The sequence below is a fragment of the Vulpes vulpes genome, chromosome 14, assembly GCF_048418805.1.
Source record: "Vulpes vulpes isolate BD-2025 chromosome 14, VulVul3, whole genome shotgun sequence".
Taxonomy (NCBI): Eukaryota; Metazoa; Chordata; class Mammalia; order Carnivora; family Canidae; genus Vulpes; species Vulpes vulpes.
In genome coordinates, this window is record NC_132793.1 from 110,376,550 (window position 1) to 110,394,701 (window position 18,152).

General features: G+C 50.3%; 1 protein-coding gene across 1 annotated transcript in view; it reads left to right on the forward strand.

Annotated features, from left to right (window-relative positions):
- The first annotated feature begins 752 nt into the window (after positions 1–752).
- Positions 753–18,152, forward strand: part of LETM1 (leucine zipper and EF-hand containing transmembrane protein 1) — a 42,109-nt gene continuing 24,709 nt past the window's right edge. Inside the window, exons 1-3 of the mRNA XM_072737719.1 lie at positions 753–1,064; positions 6,163–6,223; positions 13,852–14,302. Coding sequence (XP_072593820.1) covers positions 986–1,064; positions 6,163–6,223; positions 13,852–14,302 — 591 coding nt within the window. The 5' untranslated portion in view covers positions 753–985. The remainder of the gene's footprint in view (positions 1,065–6,162; positions 6,224–13,851; positions 14,303–18,152) is intronic.

The window sequence follows — 18,152 nt, forward strand, 5'->3', positions numbered from 1 at the left end:
AAGGAAAACCGGGCGGGCCAGGCTATTACTTCCTGACGCTGAGGGCTGAGTGCCGGGGGAGCGTTCTAGTGAGAAACGCCATTCAACCAAATTCAGCCTCCGATGAGCGTGCAGATTCGCGCGGAGGACGCAGCTCAGAACCTTCGCCAGGAGGTACCCTGGGATTACATCGGTGAACCCGAGGCCGGCAGGCGAGACCAGAAGGAGGGGGAAGCAGCGCGGCGGGTCCCGCGAACCGGGCTGGAGCGCAGGCTAGCGGGAGTGGCCTCTGGGGACTGCGGCGACCACTCAGGGGCCGCCCCCAACCCCCGCGTTCCCTCCATCACCTCTTCTGTCCCCGCACACCGTTGCGAATACGACCCCCCATCTTAGGAAAGGCGAGTGTGGGGCTCCGGGCTGGGTAGGAGGCCTCGGGGGGGGGGGGGGCGGCGTCTGAGCAGGGTGCGGGTCAGGCCGCGATGTGGGGGCGCCGCCCTGGTCCCGGCCCCCGGGAGGCCCCGCGGGACTGGCGGACAGCGCACCAGGACTTCGCAGAACACCCCAGCATACCCGCCCCTCCGCGGGGCTCTTCCGCAAGTGCTCCCGGACGCCCGCCCCGCTGCCGCTCCAATACGGATGGGCCCAGCGCGCATGCGCATCCGGCGCACAAGCCCCAGAACGCCGCGCGGCCTCGCGGGGCACGCCGGGACTCGTAGTCCGCGGTGGCGCGGGTCCGCCCTCCACCTGGCGGGCGGCGGGAGCCTGAGGGGCCCAATGGGAGCGGCGGCGGCGCCGCCCCGCCCCGCGCCGCCGGACGCTGTGCCGGGACATGGTTGCCGCCGGTGCCGGGTCCTTGAGCTGAGCGTCCGCCGCCGGGAGCCAACCGCCGCCTTCAACCGTCCGCGCGGGCGGGCCGAGGCGCCGGCGGGCCGGCGAGGAGCCGCGGCCACCGCGGAGGAGGAGGAGGCAGCAGCAGGAGGCCGGAACGGCCGCCGGGCCCGGGCACATGGCGTCCATCTTACTGAGGAGCTGCCGCGGCCGGGGGCCCGCTCGCCTCCCGCCGCCCCGTGCCGCAGCCGGGAGAGGTGAGTAGCCGGCGCCCCGCAGACAGTGCGGAGCTGGGGGCCGGGCCGCCGGGGGCCGGGGAGGGGGGCGGGAAGGGGGTTGGGACAGCGGCTGGGGGGTCGAAACCCGGGGGCCGGGAGCTGGTGCCAGGCGGGGGAGGGGGTATCGGGTGGCGGCTTGGGACACGGGCTGGGGGCCGGGTGGGGGGCCAGATAAGGGGGCTGGAGCAGGGGCTGGAGGCCGGGGCCGGATGAGGGGGCCGGGTGGGGGCCGGTACAGGGGCTGGGGGCCGGGACCCGGGCAGGGCTGAGGCCTGGAGCCGGGGCCAGGGGCGTTAGGAGAACAGGGGCAGGGAGCCGAGCGTCCGGGCCGGGACGGAGACGGGCGGACGAGCGGTAGAGGGCCTCGGGCCCAGCTGCTCCGCGGCACCCCAGCGTGGGGGGCGGGGGCGCAGCGGTGGGTGGTGGGTCAGGGCGCTCGGACGCGGCCCGGGGTGGGGTCACGACGGGCAGGGCCCGTGGGCCGCCTCGCCCCTCCGCCCCGCCCGGGCCGGCCCGTTGTCAGGATTGTCGGAGTGTGGGTGCCGCGCGGGGCGGCGGCCTGTGACTCACTCGCACTGTGACCTTAGCCGCCCGGCTGCTGGCCGTGGCGGCCCGAGCGGGGTTTGGAAAGTTTTTTGAAGGCAGCGCGCTGACGGCCAGCCCTGGGACTGCCTGGGCACGCCTGTCGTGGTTAAGCTTGGTGGAACGTGGTGGACACTCGTGCCCTTGGGCCACATTTAGGACTCTTGAGGAGAGATAGCCCTCGGGTTCTGGCCTGGCAGACACAAACGAGCTGATCTGCGGGCTTGCATGACATCGGTGGGGCCAATATCCTTACAGTAGTGTTGTGTGTCTGTGCATGGCGCCAGGCGGGTCCCCTGGTATCCCCAGCCTCCGTGACCCTAGCTGTCCACATAGAGATCACACCTAACTCTGAGCGCTGGGGGTCCACATGTCTGTAGCCCAGACTCTCTTTCTGACTTTTTATATTAACCTTTTTGAGTCTGTTCCTTATTTGTTAAGCTGAGGACTTCCCTAAGGAATAGTAGAGACTTGGGACACCTGGATGGGTCAGTGGTTTAGCTCCTCCCTTCAGCTCAGGTCATGATCCTGGAGTCCGGGAATGCAGTTCCACATCGGCTCCCTGCATGGAGCCTGCTTCTCCTTCTGCCTGTGTCTTTGCGTCTCTCGTGAATAAATAAAATCTTTAAAAAAAAAAAAAGAGTAATAGAGATTCAAGTGAAATATATTTCAAAGTACATCATGATTCACAAAAGCACTCCCAAGAAACCAAGATTCTTGTAATTTTTATTTTTTTATTTTATTTTAAAGATTTTATTTATTTATTCATGAGAGATGCACACACAGAGAGAGGCAGAGACACAGGCAGAGGGAGAAGCAGGCTCCATGCAGGGAGCCCGATGTGGGACTCGATCCAGGGTCTCCAGGATCACACCCTGGGCTGAAGGCGGCGCTAAACCGCTGAGCCACTGGGGCTGCCTGATTCTTGTAATTTTTAACAGTAGTGGCTGGTTGGCAGCTTAGAACTTTGGAGCCTTGGGAAGGGCATTGAGCAGCAAGAATTGACCATATGAATGGTCTAGGTCCAGTCCAGCCTTTAGTCTTTCCTTCTGCTTAGAGTTCTCCTTGTATTTCTTCCCTGTTAAGGATGGTAATAGAAATACTTAGGCCACTTCAGATTTCTGGAGCACATTTACAGTTTAAAAGTGAGCTGACGGTGGTTTGGTGCCTGCCTTCGGCCCCGGGCGTGGTCCTAGAGTCCCGGGATCGAGTCCCTCATCGGGTTCCCTGCATGGAGCCTGCCTCTCTCTCTTTCTATGTCTTTCATGAATAAATGAGTAAAATCTTTTTTTTTTAAAAAAAAAGTGAGCTGAATTTGTTTTTGTAGTTGTATCATTGTGGGAACACAAATGTTTCTTGTAGTTAGCACTCTTCTTTATTGTACAGGAAGGGGCTCAGAGTGGGTCAGACAGGGTTTGCTGTAGGACCAGCAGGGAGTCGAGCCTGGGAGCCCCACAACCGGACTGTGAGGCACAATTTTGAACCAGTTCTGAAATGGCACTCCCAGCTGAGCACAGTGGCCTTTTTCTGCAGCACATTTCCCCAGTATTAACCTTCTCTGTCCCTGGTTCATTGTCACAATTAGCAAACCAACATTGGTACATTGTTGTTAACGGAGGACCATACTGTATTCAGATTTCTTTTATTCTGTCTCAGGCTTTACTCTGATTTTTTTACTTTGTTATTTACATAATTTATTTTGCTTGTGCTTGCTTATTTGTTAGTACCTTTCCTTTGTTGTGCACGCATTTTATTCTGATGTCTTGGTTTGTCCCAGGACTTTATCCAGGATACCAGGCTGTGACACGTTTCTCAGGCTTTCCTTGACAGTTTGGAGGATTGTTCAGTTCTGTTGTAGAATCCCAACCTTCAGAAAGGGGAGGGGAGTCTGGGATCGAATGAGATGGCCAGTGGCCTAGGGTATAATCAGTGAGGCCTAGGACATAAAGATAGGAAGGCTTGGGGAGCTTTGGAGTTGGTGGCGTGTGAAGATGTAAACCCCACAGGGACAGAGGCTCCTGAGCTTAGAGATCTTCTAGATCTTGCATAGGAACCTCATCATCTGGCTGTTCCTCATGCCTTTTATAATAAATTATAATAGTAAGTAAAGGGGATCCCTGGGTGGTGCAGCGGTTTGGCGCCTGCCTTTGGCCCAGGGCGTGATCCTGGAGACCCCAGATCGAATCCCACATCAGGCTCCCGGTGCATGGAGCCTGCTTCTTCCTCCGCCTGTGTCTCTGCCTCTCTCTCTCTCTCTCTCTCTCTCTCTCTGTGTATATCATAAATAAATAAATAAATAAAAATAGTAAGTAAAGCAAATTCCTGAGTTCTTGTGGTTTGTTTTTTTTTTTTTTTTAAGATTTTATTTATCTATTCATGAGAGACAGAGAGAGAGAGAGAGAGAGAGAGAGAGAGAGGCAGAGACACAGGCAGAGGGAGAAGCAGGCTCCATGCAGTGAGCCTCAATCCTGGGACTCCAGGATCACACCCTGGGCCAAAGGCAGGCGCTAAACCGCTGAGCCACCTGGGCTGCCCCCTCCCCCTTTTAAGATTTTATTTGTTTTAGAGAATTAATAGAACTGTGGTGGAACTACCAAATTTGTAGTTGGCAGAGTGTGGTTGACCTGGGGACCCTGCTTGCAACTGGTGTCTGAAGTGGAGCAGTCTGTGGGACCGAGCCCTGAACCTGTGGGTATGTGCTAACTCTGGGTAGAGTCAGAAGAGAATGGGAGGCTGCCTGGCTGCTGTCACAGAGTTGGAGAATTGGTTGTTGGAAAAGAAAACGAAACAAAAGGACTTCGAGAAGGAGAGAGTGACCCATCTGTGGTCCAAATCCTGTAGTTTTGCTCCTTCCACCATCCCACAGGAGCAGGGCTCCTGGAAGGGCTAGGGAAGCCTTCAAAATGGGGAGATTGTGGGAAGGGACCAGGTAGGACAGGGAATGTGCAATGATGGGAGGGCAGGGCAGGGAGCTCTGGGAGCTGTGACAGCTTGTCTACTTGCTTCGTGGAATGCACAGGGCCAGGAGCCATTGCTGGGCTATGTTCTTGAGGTGCAGGGCTGGCCCAGGGCAGGAATGAAGGGGACAGGCCCAGGCGTGGGGCACATCTATTTGGTACTCAGCTGGGGTGAGGCTTGATGTGACTAAAAATGTAATGTTTGAAGTATAAGAAATTATTCTATGATTCATGGAAACTGCTTGTGAGCCCAGACCCCAGCTTAAAGCCAAGCTGCCACCTGTGCTACAAAGCTCTAAATTTGATGGGAATAGGCTTTTTTTTTTTTTTTAAGATTTTATTTATTTATTCATGAGAGACACAGAGAGGCAGAGACACAGACAGAGGGAGAAGCATTGTCCCTACAGGGAGCCCAATGTGGGACTTGACCCTGGGACTGGGATCACGCCCCAAGCCAAAGGCAGATGCTCAATCGCTGAGCCACTGAGATGTCCCTGGGAATAGCCTTCTACACAGGAATATGAGAGGTGCCCATGATGACACTGGGCACTGAGTTACATAAAGTGACAAGTGGAAGTCCTTGTCCCCAGGGGGTCCACTGGGAGCTCCGAGGGTGTCCAGGAGTTGGCACCTGTCCCCTGCCCTGCCCATCTTCTCTCCTCCTTTCTCATGCTGGCGCCCAGAGTGGGCCCCTAGCACCCCACACCTGCTCTGTGCACTCCTGCTCCTGGAAGGTCTTAGGATGCCAGCCTGCCTTTTCAGCCTTGCTGCCTGGCGCCCTGTCAACATGATGCCTCTGGCCCTGTTGCCGTCCCCCCCCCCCCCCCCATCTGTCTTGTTCCCTCCACAGGTGGTTTCCACAGCACAGGGTTTGATCACAGGTAAGCCCGAGCATTGATCATGTGAATGAAGTCTGAATTTATGCTTGTAGAAACCACATTGAGTTAGAAAAAGTGTCAAAAAAAAAAAAAAAAGAAAGAAAGAAAAAGTGTCAAAAATACATTAAAATCCTAAGAGTGTGCTGCATACTTACTAGTAGTGTTTATCCAAGAAATGGCTTGTTCTTAGCATTTGTTTTATCAATAGTTCTCATAGCCCTCACCCCCTCATGTGAATAGAGAAGGTGTTGGGTTGTTTGGATGGGGCCCTTGCTCTATGGGGCTGTCTGTGCACTGGGGATCCCATGCAATCTGGCACCAGCTGAAGTGATTAAGGGAGTGGTCCTACCTGGGGAGACCCCCAGTCCTGGGCTCTGTGGATCCTTTAGCTGGTGGAACCTGGTGTCCCTGGTTGGGGTGTGTGAAGCCAGGGGCTGCCTCAGATTCCCCTTCTTCCCTAGGGCTACCCCAAGACCCTGTGTTCCTAACTGGATAGACCCTTCACTTATTGACACTCTGAAACCTTGCAACACTCAGAACACACTTATAGAAGCTTACTCTGCAAAAGAGATGCGTGCCCCTTCAGATTCTCAAAGGTGATAGTGATTAAAGTGCCTGGTTTGAGACTCACGTTCTCATTTTCTCCTTGTTTTCTCGTAGGTGGTCTGGGAGATGGTGCTTGTCTTGGCTGTGCCAGCACCGTGGGGTTGATAAGCCACTTGTAAGTAAACAACATCACTTGACATCCATTTGAAAGTGGGAGCTTGGAAATGCTTGAGTGGTGTGTGACTCCTGATTTTGGGGAGAAGTATATTCTACTTTCCTATTCTTGGTTTTTATTTCTTTTTAGCCTTTATCTTTACACTTTGAAATATATGACCTCATATGTTAGTGGATCTTTGGGAAATAAACATTTATAACCCCAGTACCTGTTGTATATATTATTAAATTTCGATGTATTTTATTCTAGGTTTTTTTTTCATGTGTCTCTTTTTAAAAACAGACAGTGCTGTATACTTACAGCGTACTGTGTGCTTTTCCATGCTCACACAGCTGCTGTTGTCAGCGACTTCTCCCATACTTGTGCAAAAAGATGTAGGATGTGCCAGGCAGTGTTGTGGGTGTGGGGTTCTGTCAGTGAACACATTAGACCCTCCCTTGGAACCCCATTTGATCCTTTGCAGAACATCATGTTGAGCAAGTGCTGGCCACAGGGCTCATCCTCACCTGGTTCTAGGGACATGCCCAGAATGTGGTGGACTTAGCCCTTCCCTTTGGTGGTACTGTTGTGAGGCTGGAAGGCTTCCTGTAGGGAGTAGCATGCATACTTCCCTATCCACTGTCCCACGTGGACTCAAACTTCCCTCAGGGTTCCTGTTCTCTCCCACCCTCCATTCCCTCTGCCCAACATCCCCAAACAGTTTCCTTCTGCTCCCCTCCTCTTGCACAGTTGGATGCCCAGACCTCTCTCCTGACTTCCACTTGCTCCAGGTACCCAGAGTGGGGCCCATCTTTCTCTTCTGACATCCTTGATTCTTTCTGTTGGAGAGGCTGGACCTCCTTCACAGGTGCCATCCAGCTGCCCCTCACAGTCATGAGCCATCAAGTCTTTTGAGTTTTCTTACTTATTTGAGATTGTTAATTTGTTACTTCATCTTGACTATAACACTTTTCTACAGAATGCTTCCTAGAGCAGATTTAATTCCCTAAAATAAAAACTGTGTAAGTCATACACAAAAACTTGGTTGATGTTAAAGCAAAATTGTGCTTAAACACAGGCTTGCATGGCTTTTCTTGCATGTGTGAGTGTCTTTGTGGAGTGGGGTTGGCATACATGCAGCATATGGTGGGAACATAACAGTCTGTTTAAAAGCCCCTCCCAACAACAGACCCTATTGGCCCCTGCCTGTTGTAAGAGTACTCCCACCTGGCTCTTGAGATTGATTTTAAAGATTTTATTTATTTATTTTAGAGCGTGGGGAGGGGGGGCGGCAGTAAGGGGAAACAGAGAATCCCAAGCAAGCCGACTTCCAGTTGAGTAGGGAGCCGAGCACCAGGCTCCACCATGCAACCCTGAGATCACCACCTGAGCTGAAATCAAGAGTCAGTTGCTCAGGGGCCCCTGGGTTTGATATTAATTAGATAGATTTCTCTTCTGACCAGTGTAAGACATTTTTGTCATGAAATCATTCTTTTTATGGTGTGAGACCATTAATGAATGGGTATAGAACATCTTTACTCCTGCCAAAGTGTGTGTTTCTAGATTTAATTTTTTTTTTTAAAGAAATTCCTTAAAAAAAAAAAAAAGATTTTATTTATTTGAGAGAGAGCCAAGCAGGGGGAGAGGCAGAGGGAGAGGGAGAAGCCGACTGCCTGCTGAGCATGGAGCCTGAAAAAGGATTGAATCCCAGGACCCTGAGATCACGACCTGAGCTGAAGGCAGACCTTTCACCGACTGAAGCGCCACCCAGGCGCCCCCTAGATTTAATTCTAAAGGTGTTTTTTTTTTTTAGATTTTATTTTATTTACTCATGAGAGATACAGAGCGAGAGAGAGAGAGAGAGAGAGAGAGAGAGAAAGAGAGAGGCAGAGACACAGGCAGAGGGAGAAGCAGGCTCCATGCAGGGAGCCTGACGTGGGACCTGATCCAGGGTCTCCAGGATCATGCCGTGGGCTGCAGGCGGTGCTAAACCGCTGCACCACTGGGGCTGCCCTAATTCTAAAGTAAACTGTAATCTGCGGGTAGCATTTGAAGGGCATGGGGCCCAGTGTGAGGCTGGAAACAGTGGCTGGTGATCCTGGGGTGCAACCCCTGCTTGCCATAAAGGATGTAACTCTGTAAGGCCAACTTTAGGGTTTTTTCAAGGCAAGCTAGAAGTCTGGGTTTTTGGGTAAAGTCTCTGGTTTTTGAGTACTGGCCTCTAAGGCAGGTTAGAGGACTGCTGTGTGTGGACCAGCCATGACTGGTTCATCTTCATGCACCACCTGGAAGTGGGGAGTGCTGCCAGTGACCCCAGCAGCCTGCAGAACCTTCCAGGCCTTTTTCTCTTGTATGAGGTGCTTGTGTCTGGGTGGTCTATGCTTAACATTTACCCTGGTGAGTCCTGTTGGCTTTTATCTGCGGGGAACCAGACATGGAGCCTCCTTTCTGGACAGTACTTCTGCTTTTCAGTTCTTTTTTTTTTTTTTTTTTAATATTTCATTTATTCATGAGAGACACAGAGAGGCAGAGACACAGGAAGGAGAAGCAGGCTCCCCACAGGGAGCCCGATGTGGGACTAAATTCTAGACCTTGGGATCATGCCCTGAGCTAAAGGCAGATGCTCAACCGCTGAGCCACCAAAGTGTCCCAACTTTTTGCTTCTGAAGTGGTTCTTTTGGGACTGTAGCTGGAGTGTTCTCAGAATCATAAAATTGGGATGCCTGGATGGTTCCATCAGTGAAGTGTCTGCCTTCGGCTCAGGTCATGATCCCGGGATCCTGGGATCGAGTCCAGTGTTGGGCTCTCTGCTTAGCAGGGAGTCTGCTTCTCTTTCTCCCTCTGTCCCTCCCCCTGCTCGTGCTCTCTGTCTCTCACTCTCTCAAATAAATAAAATCTTTTAAAAAAACCAAGAACATAAAATTGAGAATATTAAAGCAGAAGTGTGCAGCTTCCTGGGGGTAAACTGTTTTATTTAGTTAAGACCTTTTCTCTGTTTCAGGAAAAGGTCTCATTTTCTTTATCTGGGCCACATGTACTACCTCTAAGACAGTGCCTAGATATGTTGGGTTTGGTGTGGATGGGCCTCCTTTTTCATTATTTTTTCTAAGTGATTATTGCTGGCACGTAAGTCACCAGTTTTCTTGTGTCCAGCCACTTCTCACAGCCATTTATCATATTCTAACTCACACTGTACCACATCTCTTTGGCGGTGGGGCCTGCTGGGGCACGGCACCCTCGCACTCCTGCTGCTTCTCTACTCTCTCAGCCTCCTGGCGTCAGAACAGCACAGCCCCTCCCATGTTGTCACCCCAGCAAACAGTGTGTCTAGTGTGGTCTGTGTCATGTTAGCTTTTGTGTTTAGTACTGTTTCTACCCTATCGTCTTATCCTTATTGTCCTAAAATGTATTTATTAGGGATGGATGTTGAGTTTTTCAGGCACCTTTAAGAGTCCAGCGTACCTGCATTTAAGATTCATATTAAAAACTGCTTTATTAATACAAATTTTTTATAAGTTAACAATTTTTAGGAAGTTAAGCACTTTCTTTGGAAAGTAGGCAATGCGGAGCGTCCACTGGCTTAGTCAGTGGAGCAGGTGACTCTTGCTCTCAGGGTCATGAGTTCAAGCCCCATGTTGTGTGTAGAGCTTACTTAAACAGAATAAGATTTTAAGGGGAAAAAAGAATATTAAGCAATGGGAACTATGAAGGTGTTTAGCTGAACTCATACATTTTAAAATAGAGATTATAGGCGAGAGTTGGAGTCTTGCATCAGTCTCAGTATCCAGAACATGTTGCTTTTCATTTTGGTGGCACAATGTAAGAAATATTAAGCGCCATAGATAAGTATAGGTGACCCTTGAACAATACAATAAGGGATCGGATGCTGACTCCTGTGCAGTCGAAAATGCACATATAAGGGCAGCCCGGGTGGCTCAGTGGTTTAGCACCACCTTCAGCCCAGGGCGTGATCCTGGAGACCCGGGATTGAGTCCCCCGTCAGGCTCCCTGCGTGGAGCCTGCTTCTCCCTCTGCCTGTGTCTCTGCTCTCTCTCTCTCTCTCTCTCTCTCTCTTTCTGTCTCTCATGAATAAATAAATAAAATCTTTTAAAAAAAAATACACAAAAAAAAAAAAAAAATACACATATGACTTGACTGACTTCCCAAAAGCTTAACTGATAGCCAGCTGTTCATTCTGAATGTAAACAGTCAATTAACTTATGTCTTGTATACATATCATATGCTGTGTTCTTAAAGTAAGCAAGACAAAAGAAAATCATAAGGAAAATACACTTACAGGACTGTCCTATATTTATCAGAAAACCTCTGCACAAAAGTGGGTCCAGGCAGAGAAGTCCGTGTCATTCCGAGGCTGGTGTGGTCACAGTAGCACCCTTTGTATTGGTTCTTCTGTGAGATTAATCTTCAGCTAAAATGGTCCAAACCCCAAGGGTGAGCAGGTGGGGAGTTTCTGATCATGGATGTTAATCTAACTGCTCTCGACCTCCTTTCATAAATAAAGGCACAGAGGGAGCACCTAAAATTGGGAATATGCCAACTATAATTCGTTAGTCCTGGAGCTCATTCCGTGGGAAAACGGGCTGCCTTGAGGCTCTTTCCAGAGTCTCATGCAGTGTGAATGCTCATGAGATGGGTTGCAGAAACACTAAAATGATGGGGACAGCTGCTTCCCTGGCCCCCCAGAATGCTCCTGGCATAGGGTACACTGGATGTCACAGGGCCTCGAGGGCTCTGAAAGGTGTTGAGATGTTGTGGGCAGTGGTCCCCAGTTCCCCAGCAGAGGGGCTCCTTGTCCTGCAGGCAGGCACTGTTGCACCTCTTGTCCTCAGGCAGAGATGTCCTGCACTTTGGGAATCATTCCTTTTAGTCCTGGTACCTCTTACTCAATTGTCCATCTTTGCTTCCCTTTCTGTTGTCACTTTACCCTTGCTGGCATCATGTCCCTGAAGAACTGAAGGTAGCACGTTAAGATTTGGGATCTTCCCATGCCCAGCCTCAGGCCATTGTCTGGGGCAACTGCCCCCTTAAGAGCAGGACATGTTAGGAGTCAAATGGTCCACAGGTGTTGTGCCTGTGGCATGTTTACAGCCATTGACAGGAGTTACAAAGGTGCCATGGGGAGAACAGGCATGGGTCCCTTTGCCTGCCACTCTGTGCAGCTGATGCCACGAGTCACAGGAAATGCTCTAACCCTATGAACACGTTCCTTTGCCAGGTACTACATGGTTTTCTCTGTTTTTTGTTGTTGTTATTTTTTTTTTTTTTAAGATTTTATTTTAAAATAATCTTTACACCCAGCATGGGGCTTGAACTCACAACCCCGAGATCAGGAGTTGTAGGTTCCACCAACAGAGCTCGCCAGTGCCCCTAGTTTTTCTCTTGAAGGTGGCAGCAGGTTGTCTGTGTTGTGGATGTAGGAGTCAGCACCTGAAGGTAAAGTGGGAGGCTTTGACAGGAGCCCCTAAGCTGGCCTTGTAGGGGTGAGGTGGGTGTGTGCTTCTCGGGGGCTCTTGGTGAGGTGGGGCAGAGCAGTGCCCCAGCTGTCCCTGGGAAGGCAGCAGTGCCCATGTCAGTGGTGTTCTGACGAAGATTTTAAAAACAATAGATTATGTAATTTTATGCATTTTGAAAATAGCTAAATCTTTCTGGCTAGATTGTCAGTAATAATAGTCTCCAGTATGCATGGAGATAGCCAGATCTTGGAGCATCTCTGGCCCCAGCTGGATAAACCAGGTGTTTTTCTACTCGCTCTGGTTTCATGAGTCTCTGTCTTTGCCTATTGGTTGTCTCCTGCAACTGCTGACATCATGCCTTCTTGTGGAAGCCACTTGCTTCCTTGATAATTGAGGGTTGGAAAATTGGATAATTAAGTTTGAGGGAGAGAGGAGGTAATGCTTATTCCCGTGTGTGAGCACGGTTTGCCCATGTTGGGAGGCAAGGCCAGGGTGCCGAGGGCACAGGCTGTGGCCACAGTCTCACAGACCCAAGGGTCTGAGCAGCGCTGCTGTGTCCTGGGCAGCCTGTCCCTTGGTGACTGTAACTTAGCAGGGTGGGTTCAAGTCCATCACTTACCAGCTCAGGTGTTGATCGAGGGGGTGGGGAGGAGTGGAGGGTGTCTAGGGCTCACAGCACAGGACTGACTGCCCTTCAAAAGCAGGAACAGGGACTCCCAACAGGCAGGAGGCCAGTGTGGTATTGATCAATGGGTGGCTGGTGGTGCCCTGTACCCACTGCACCCACTTGATACAGGTTGCAGACTGAGGTGGGTCTGTCCCTGTTTGTGCTTTGGTATTCCCCATCCATGATAGGTGCTGCTAAACTAGACATTCTCCAGCTTCCTTTCAGCGCTGACTGGCAGCGTCTCAACTGCTTTGATGGGGGAGTAATCATAGCTGCCACCTCCCTGGTAGTTGTTGCTGTGTGCAGACACTGTTCTGGGTACTCCATATTTATTTTATTTTATTATTTTTTTAAAGAGATTTTTTTTTTTAAGATTTTATTTATTTATTCATGAGAGACAGAGAGACACAGGCAGAGGGAGAAGCAGGCTCCACGCAGGGAGCCCAACGTGGGACTCAATCCCGGGTCTCCAGGATCATGCCCTGGGCTGAAGGCAGCACTAAACCACTGAGCCACCCGGGCTGCCCTCCACATTTATATTATCACATACATTTAACAGAGGATGCTCCTGAAAGCACAGAGAGGTTAATTAAGTTGCCCAAGGTCTCACAGCAATAAGTATTGGATTGGAATTTGAACAGGGACAGGCAGCTGTAGAGCTCAGATCTTCACTGCTGGTGTTGGGCCAGGTGCAGTGAGATGATCCAGCAGATGGGAAGGAGCTAGGGTGTGTATGTTGGTTATAAGTGCACACCTCTGAGGTTAAAGGTGTGCCTCCCAAAAGTGGGTTTGTGCACTCAGGAAGGAAAGACATTTCCAGTGTGACGGGTGAGATACATAGAAGATTGTGGGGCTCCAAGAATCGTGCAGGTAGGTTGCTTCTGCCCTGGACTGTAATCAAGGCTCTGGGCTGAGCAGAGGGAACAGCATGGGGAAGAGAAGGAGGAGTGGGCTCTAGACGTGATTCATTGGGTTTTTGCACAAACGTCTTTGCTGGATGGTGCACAAGTTTGGGTCACTGTTGATTTGAGCATCCTCACTGTCTTCTAGGACTCACTGAAGAGCTACAGGTCTTTATAGAAAGTCACCTGGTAGAGGAAAGGACTCCTGCCCCACCCCCACATTCCCTAAGTCTGGGAACCCACCTGGGAGATCTACCCTGAGGATTGGTCTGTGAGGTCCAGGGCTCAGGCTTCTACTATTTGTGTCCATCCTGTCCCTTTGAGCCCTCAGTCCCTGCCCAGGCTCTTCGGTGTCCTAGTGTCTCATGAGCCCAGGAGGTGCTGGCTGCCCTCGTCTCCCTGACAGGCCCCCCTGCACAGAGCTGCTCGTCTTCCTGATCTGTTTTCTGGCTGTCAGGGAGCAGTGGAGAGCCTGTTTCATGTGCGGGAAGATCGAGTGTGTTTGTGTTGGGGCTCTGCTCTGTGTTGCTCTCGTTCGTTGTGGTGCTGGGAGGTCATGGACAGGAGCTGGCCCCTCATTGCTCTTTCTCTTTCTCCCTGTTGAAGGAATGTTCCATTTCACTGCTGCACTCCCGTCCACCCCATCCACCTTGCCTTTAGAGCCAATCCTCGTGGCTGTTGGACTATGAGGCCTGAGCGCGTGTGCGTGGCAGCCGGAGTGCCCTGGACCCCCACCTCGGCCAACTTGCTCATCCCAGGGCTTCAGTTCCTTCCTTTGCGCTGCTGGCACTCATCACCCCCACTGAGGGATGACTCTGTGGTGGAGAAGTCGCTCAAGTCCTTAAAGGACAAGAACAAGAAGCTGGAGGAGGGAGGCCCTGTGTACAGCCCCCCTGTGGAGGTGGCTGTGAAGAAGTCCCTGGGGCAGCGGGTCTTGGACGAGCTGAAGCACTATTATCACGGCTTCCGCCTGCTCTGGATTGACACCAAGATCGCGGCGCGCATGCTCTGGCGCATCCTCCACGGCCACACCCTGACCCGCAGGGAGCGCAGGCAGGTAAGGGATGCGTGGGGCCAGGCGGCTCAACTTCTGGGTGCTTTAAGACACTTTAAGGGCTTTTTTTCCTGCCACTTTTGCTTTAAAAAAAAAAAAACACAGAGAAACGAAACCACAAGCTTCCCTATAATACACCACTGATTGCAGCCCTGCTTCCTGCTTGTCCTTTGGCGGCTCCTCCACCAGAGGTGTTCATGCCTCCTGCTCTGACCTTGTTCCCCCGCCCTTGGCTTCTTTCCTGTTGAGAGGTCTGTGACTTCCTAAGTGGACTTTTTTTTTTTTTTAAGATTTTATGTATTTACTTGAGAGAGAACACGATCAGGGGCAGAAAGGAGGGAGAAGCAGACTCCCCAATGAGCAGAGAGCCCCACAAGGGGCTGGATCCCAGGACCTTGGAATCATGACCTGAGCCAAAGGCAGAGGCTTCACCCACTGAGCCCCCCAGGTGCCCTATGCCATCCACCATCTCTTAAAAAAGACTGTTCCTATTGTTCCAGGAGCCCAGACCTTCTAGGTCTCTTCCTTTGTGTGAAGTAACTGATGGTTACACTGTAGACTTTTCTTTCTTCATCCCTTCATACTCTTTTTTTTTTTTTTTGGTGTGTTCCCAGGAGGCAAGGACATTTTTTTTAATATATATTTTTTAAAGATTTTATTTATTTATTCATGACAGAGCGAAAGAGAGGGAGAGGGAGATGGGCAAAGTGAAAAGCAGGCTCTGTGCAGGGAGCCTGACATGGGACTTGATCCCAGGTCTCCAGGATCACACTCCAGGCTGAAGGCGGCACTAAACCGCTGGGCCACCGGGGCGAAGGGCAGCTTTAAATTCTTAGCACCCTGGATTCCCCAAGGAGAGGTGCACAGATGTCTCTTCCCTTGAAGTTGACCGGCCAGAGGATCTGGGGAATTTTTTTTTTTTAAGATTTTATTTATTCATGAGAAACAGAGAAAGAGAGAGAGGCAGAGACACAGGCAGAGGGAGAAGCAGGCTCCATGCAGGGAGCCCGATGTGGGACTCGATCCCAGGACTCCAGGATCATGCCCTGGGCCAAAGGCAGGCACTAAATCACTGAGCCACCCAGGGATCCCCAGATCTTGGGAATTGGCTCTCATGTTTGACAGTTACCTTGGCTTCTGATTTTATACTTGTTCTCAGGAACTTCATGGAGAACCTGGGTGGTGGTTTTAACTGGCTAGAGTGTCCCCTGGGACACTGTTTTAGGAAGGAACAGGTTGAGGATTTGAAGAACAAGTAATGGCATTGGGATTGCAGAATCATACTGTTTGCACTTGCTAGGTGTTGATTACAGTGCACAAGTTCATGCTTTATGGCCTGGACTCACTTCTGCTTTAAAAGATGCATGTGTTTGCTACTTTATTGAAGACAGTGAGACTTTAAGAAAAAACAAACAAAAGATTTGGAGGAGGGCAGCCCGGGTGGCTCAGTGGTTTAGCGCCGCCTTCAGCCTAGGGTGTAATCCTAGAGACCTGGGATTGAGTCCCATGTCAGGCTCCCTGCATGGAGCCTGCTTCTCCCTCTGCCTGTGTCTCTGCCTCTCTCTCTCTCTCTCTGCCTCTCATGAATAAATAAATACAATCTTAATAAAAAAAGATTTGGAGGAGATGAGCATCTCCCAGGGCAAGGTCCCAGGGTGGACATGGGCTTGGCAGAGGCAGCACATCCCTGTTGCCAGTGTTAAGGAGAGGGTTTGTGGAGCTTTGCTTTTTTCCCCTTTGTTTAAGGCCTTATAGGTACTTTGAATCTGAACAAAATGTTGGCAGGCTTGATAATTACAGAAAAGTAGAAAAGTGACTCTTAAATTATATTTACAAAGGCAAAGAGATTATAAAATAACTTGTGTGAATATTGTGTAAGCGGGAGGTATTTGAAATATGAGTTTAAGGTCATGTAACTGTTGAATGGTTGCTGATCACGTTAAGTAGAGAATGACAAAACGAGATTCCCATGGAATAGACTTATTTGGAGAGAGATTTTGTGTTCTGACTTTGGGCCCCGTGTTTGGTGGAATTGTTTGGTGGAAGGAGTGTTTCTGCCCCCAAGACGCTCACCTCGGTCACAGGGTGATCTGGCTCACCCACAGAAATGACTCAGAGTAGTAGTGTTAGCAGGAGGGACCATGGAGCAGCCCTGAGTGTGCAGTCACAGTGTGTGTCTGTTGACAGGTGTGGCCGACATTGGATGAAGCAGTCTGGGGAGAGGTGCAACCAAGACCTGGTTGGTCGGCAGCTGGGGGCTCTGGGGAGCTTAGGGCCACGGAGGGGACATTTGTTCCCTGCTTCTTCATTGTGGTCATGTATCCTCTTCACAGAGCTTTCCTGCCAAGTGCTCGCTTCAGGTGGAGCCTGTTGGAGGCCTGATACCCTCACCATGTGGCCATGCTCTTGGGATGATTAAATTGCTGGTCCATCCTTTAATGCCAGGCACAGTACTTAGAGTTACCAGTTTCTCTTGGCATCATCAGTGTTATTTCCTGACTGTCTCTGGCTTTGTTAGAATATTCTTATCTGATCCTTGACCCTCCTGCAGTCGAGCCTTCTGCTCCCTTCAGTTTGGTGACCAGATGTGACAGTGGTGACAGCCTAGTGGTAGTGAGCACACTTGGCCCTCAGCTTGCAGAGAGGACCCAGGGCTCCTTGGAGACATAGCTCATCAGTGACGTGCTATGAGATGAGCCTGTGTCAGAAAGTAAGGGAAGACTTGAAAATAAACAGGGGGCACTTCTGGGTCACCAATGTGGAATAGAATAATCTTTTTCAATTCTTTCAGTAATATTGTACGATTTCATGTTTTTTGATGCTGTTATAAATGGAATTTTTCATTGTGAAATAACACAATTTAAAATTTACCATTTTATATTTTTGTATATTTTTTAAAAGATTGCATTTATTTATTAGAGGGAGAGCAAGAGAGCACAAACAGGAGTAAGGAGGAGAGGGAGAAGCAGATACCCCACTGAGCAGGGAGCCTGACACATGGCTCGATCCCAGGACCCCATGATCCTGACCTGAGCTGAAGGCAGACGCTTCACCAACAGAGCCACCTAGGTGCCCCTGGAATTTACCATTTTAACCATTTCTAGGTCGATGCTTCTGTGGCACCAAGTACCATCATACTGTTGTGAACATCCATTTCCACCCGAAACTCCACCCCTCATTAAACACGAGCTCCCCACACACAACACCCACCATCTACCTTCTCTCTCTGTGGTCTGACTCCCCTATGGGCCTCCTATACATGGATCACAGAGCATTTGTCCCTTTGTGACTGGCTCACTTCATTCAGAGTGTTCTCAGGGTTTATCCAGTTGGTGGCAGGTGGCTGAGTTCCTTCCTGTTTAGGACTGAATAACATTCCACCATGTGGACTGTGTCTGGTTTGTTTATACATCCATCCATCCAGGAACACTTGGGGTCTTCCATCTTTTGGCTCTAAAAGGTAAATGGAGTCTTTAAAATTTCAGTTTCCTGGGATGCCTGGGTGGCTCAGCAGTTGAGCGTCTGCCCTTGGCTCGGGGCATGATCCCGGGATCTGGGATCAAGTCCCACATCGGGCTCCCTGTGAGGAGTCTGCTTCTCCCTCTGCCTATGTCTCTGCCTCTGTGTGTGTGTGTGTGTGTCTCATGAATAAATAAATCTTAAAAAAAAAAATTTCTAGTTGTTGGTTGTAGTACAATTGACCCTTGAACAACACAAGTTTGAACTGTGAATTCACTTACATGTGGGATTTTTTATAAATGTATAAACATAAAAATATATAACTACTATAAATGTACTTCTATGGTTTTCTTAGTATTTTTTTCTGTCTGACATTTTTTTTTTAATTTTTTTT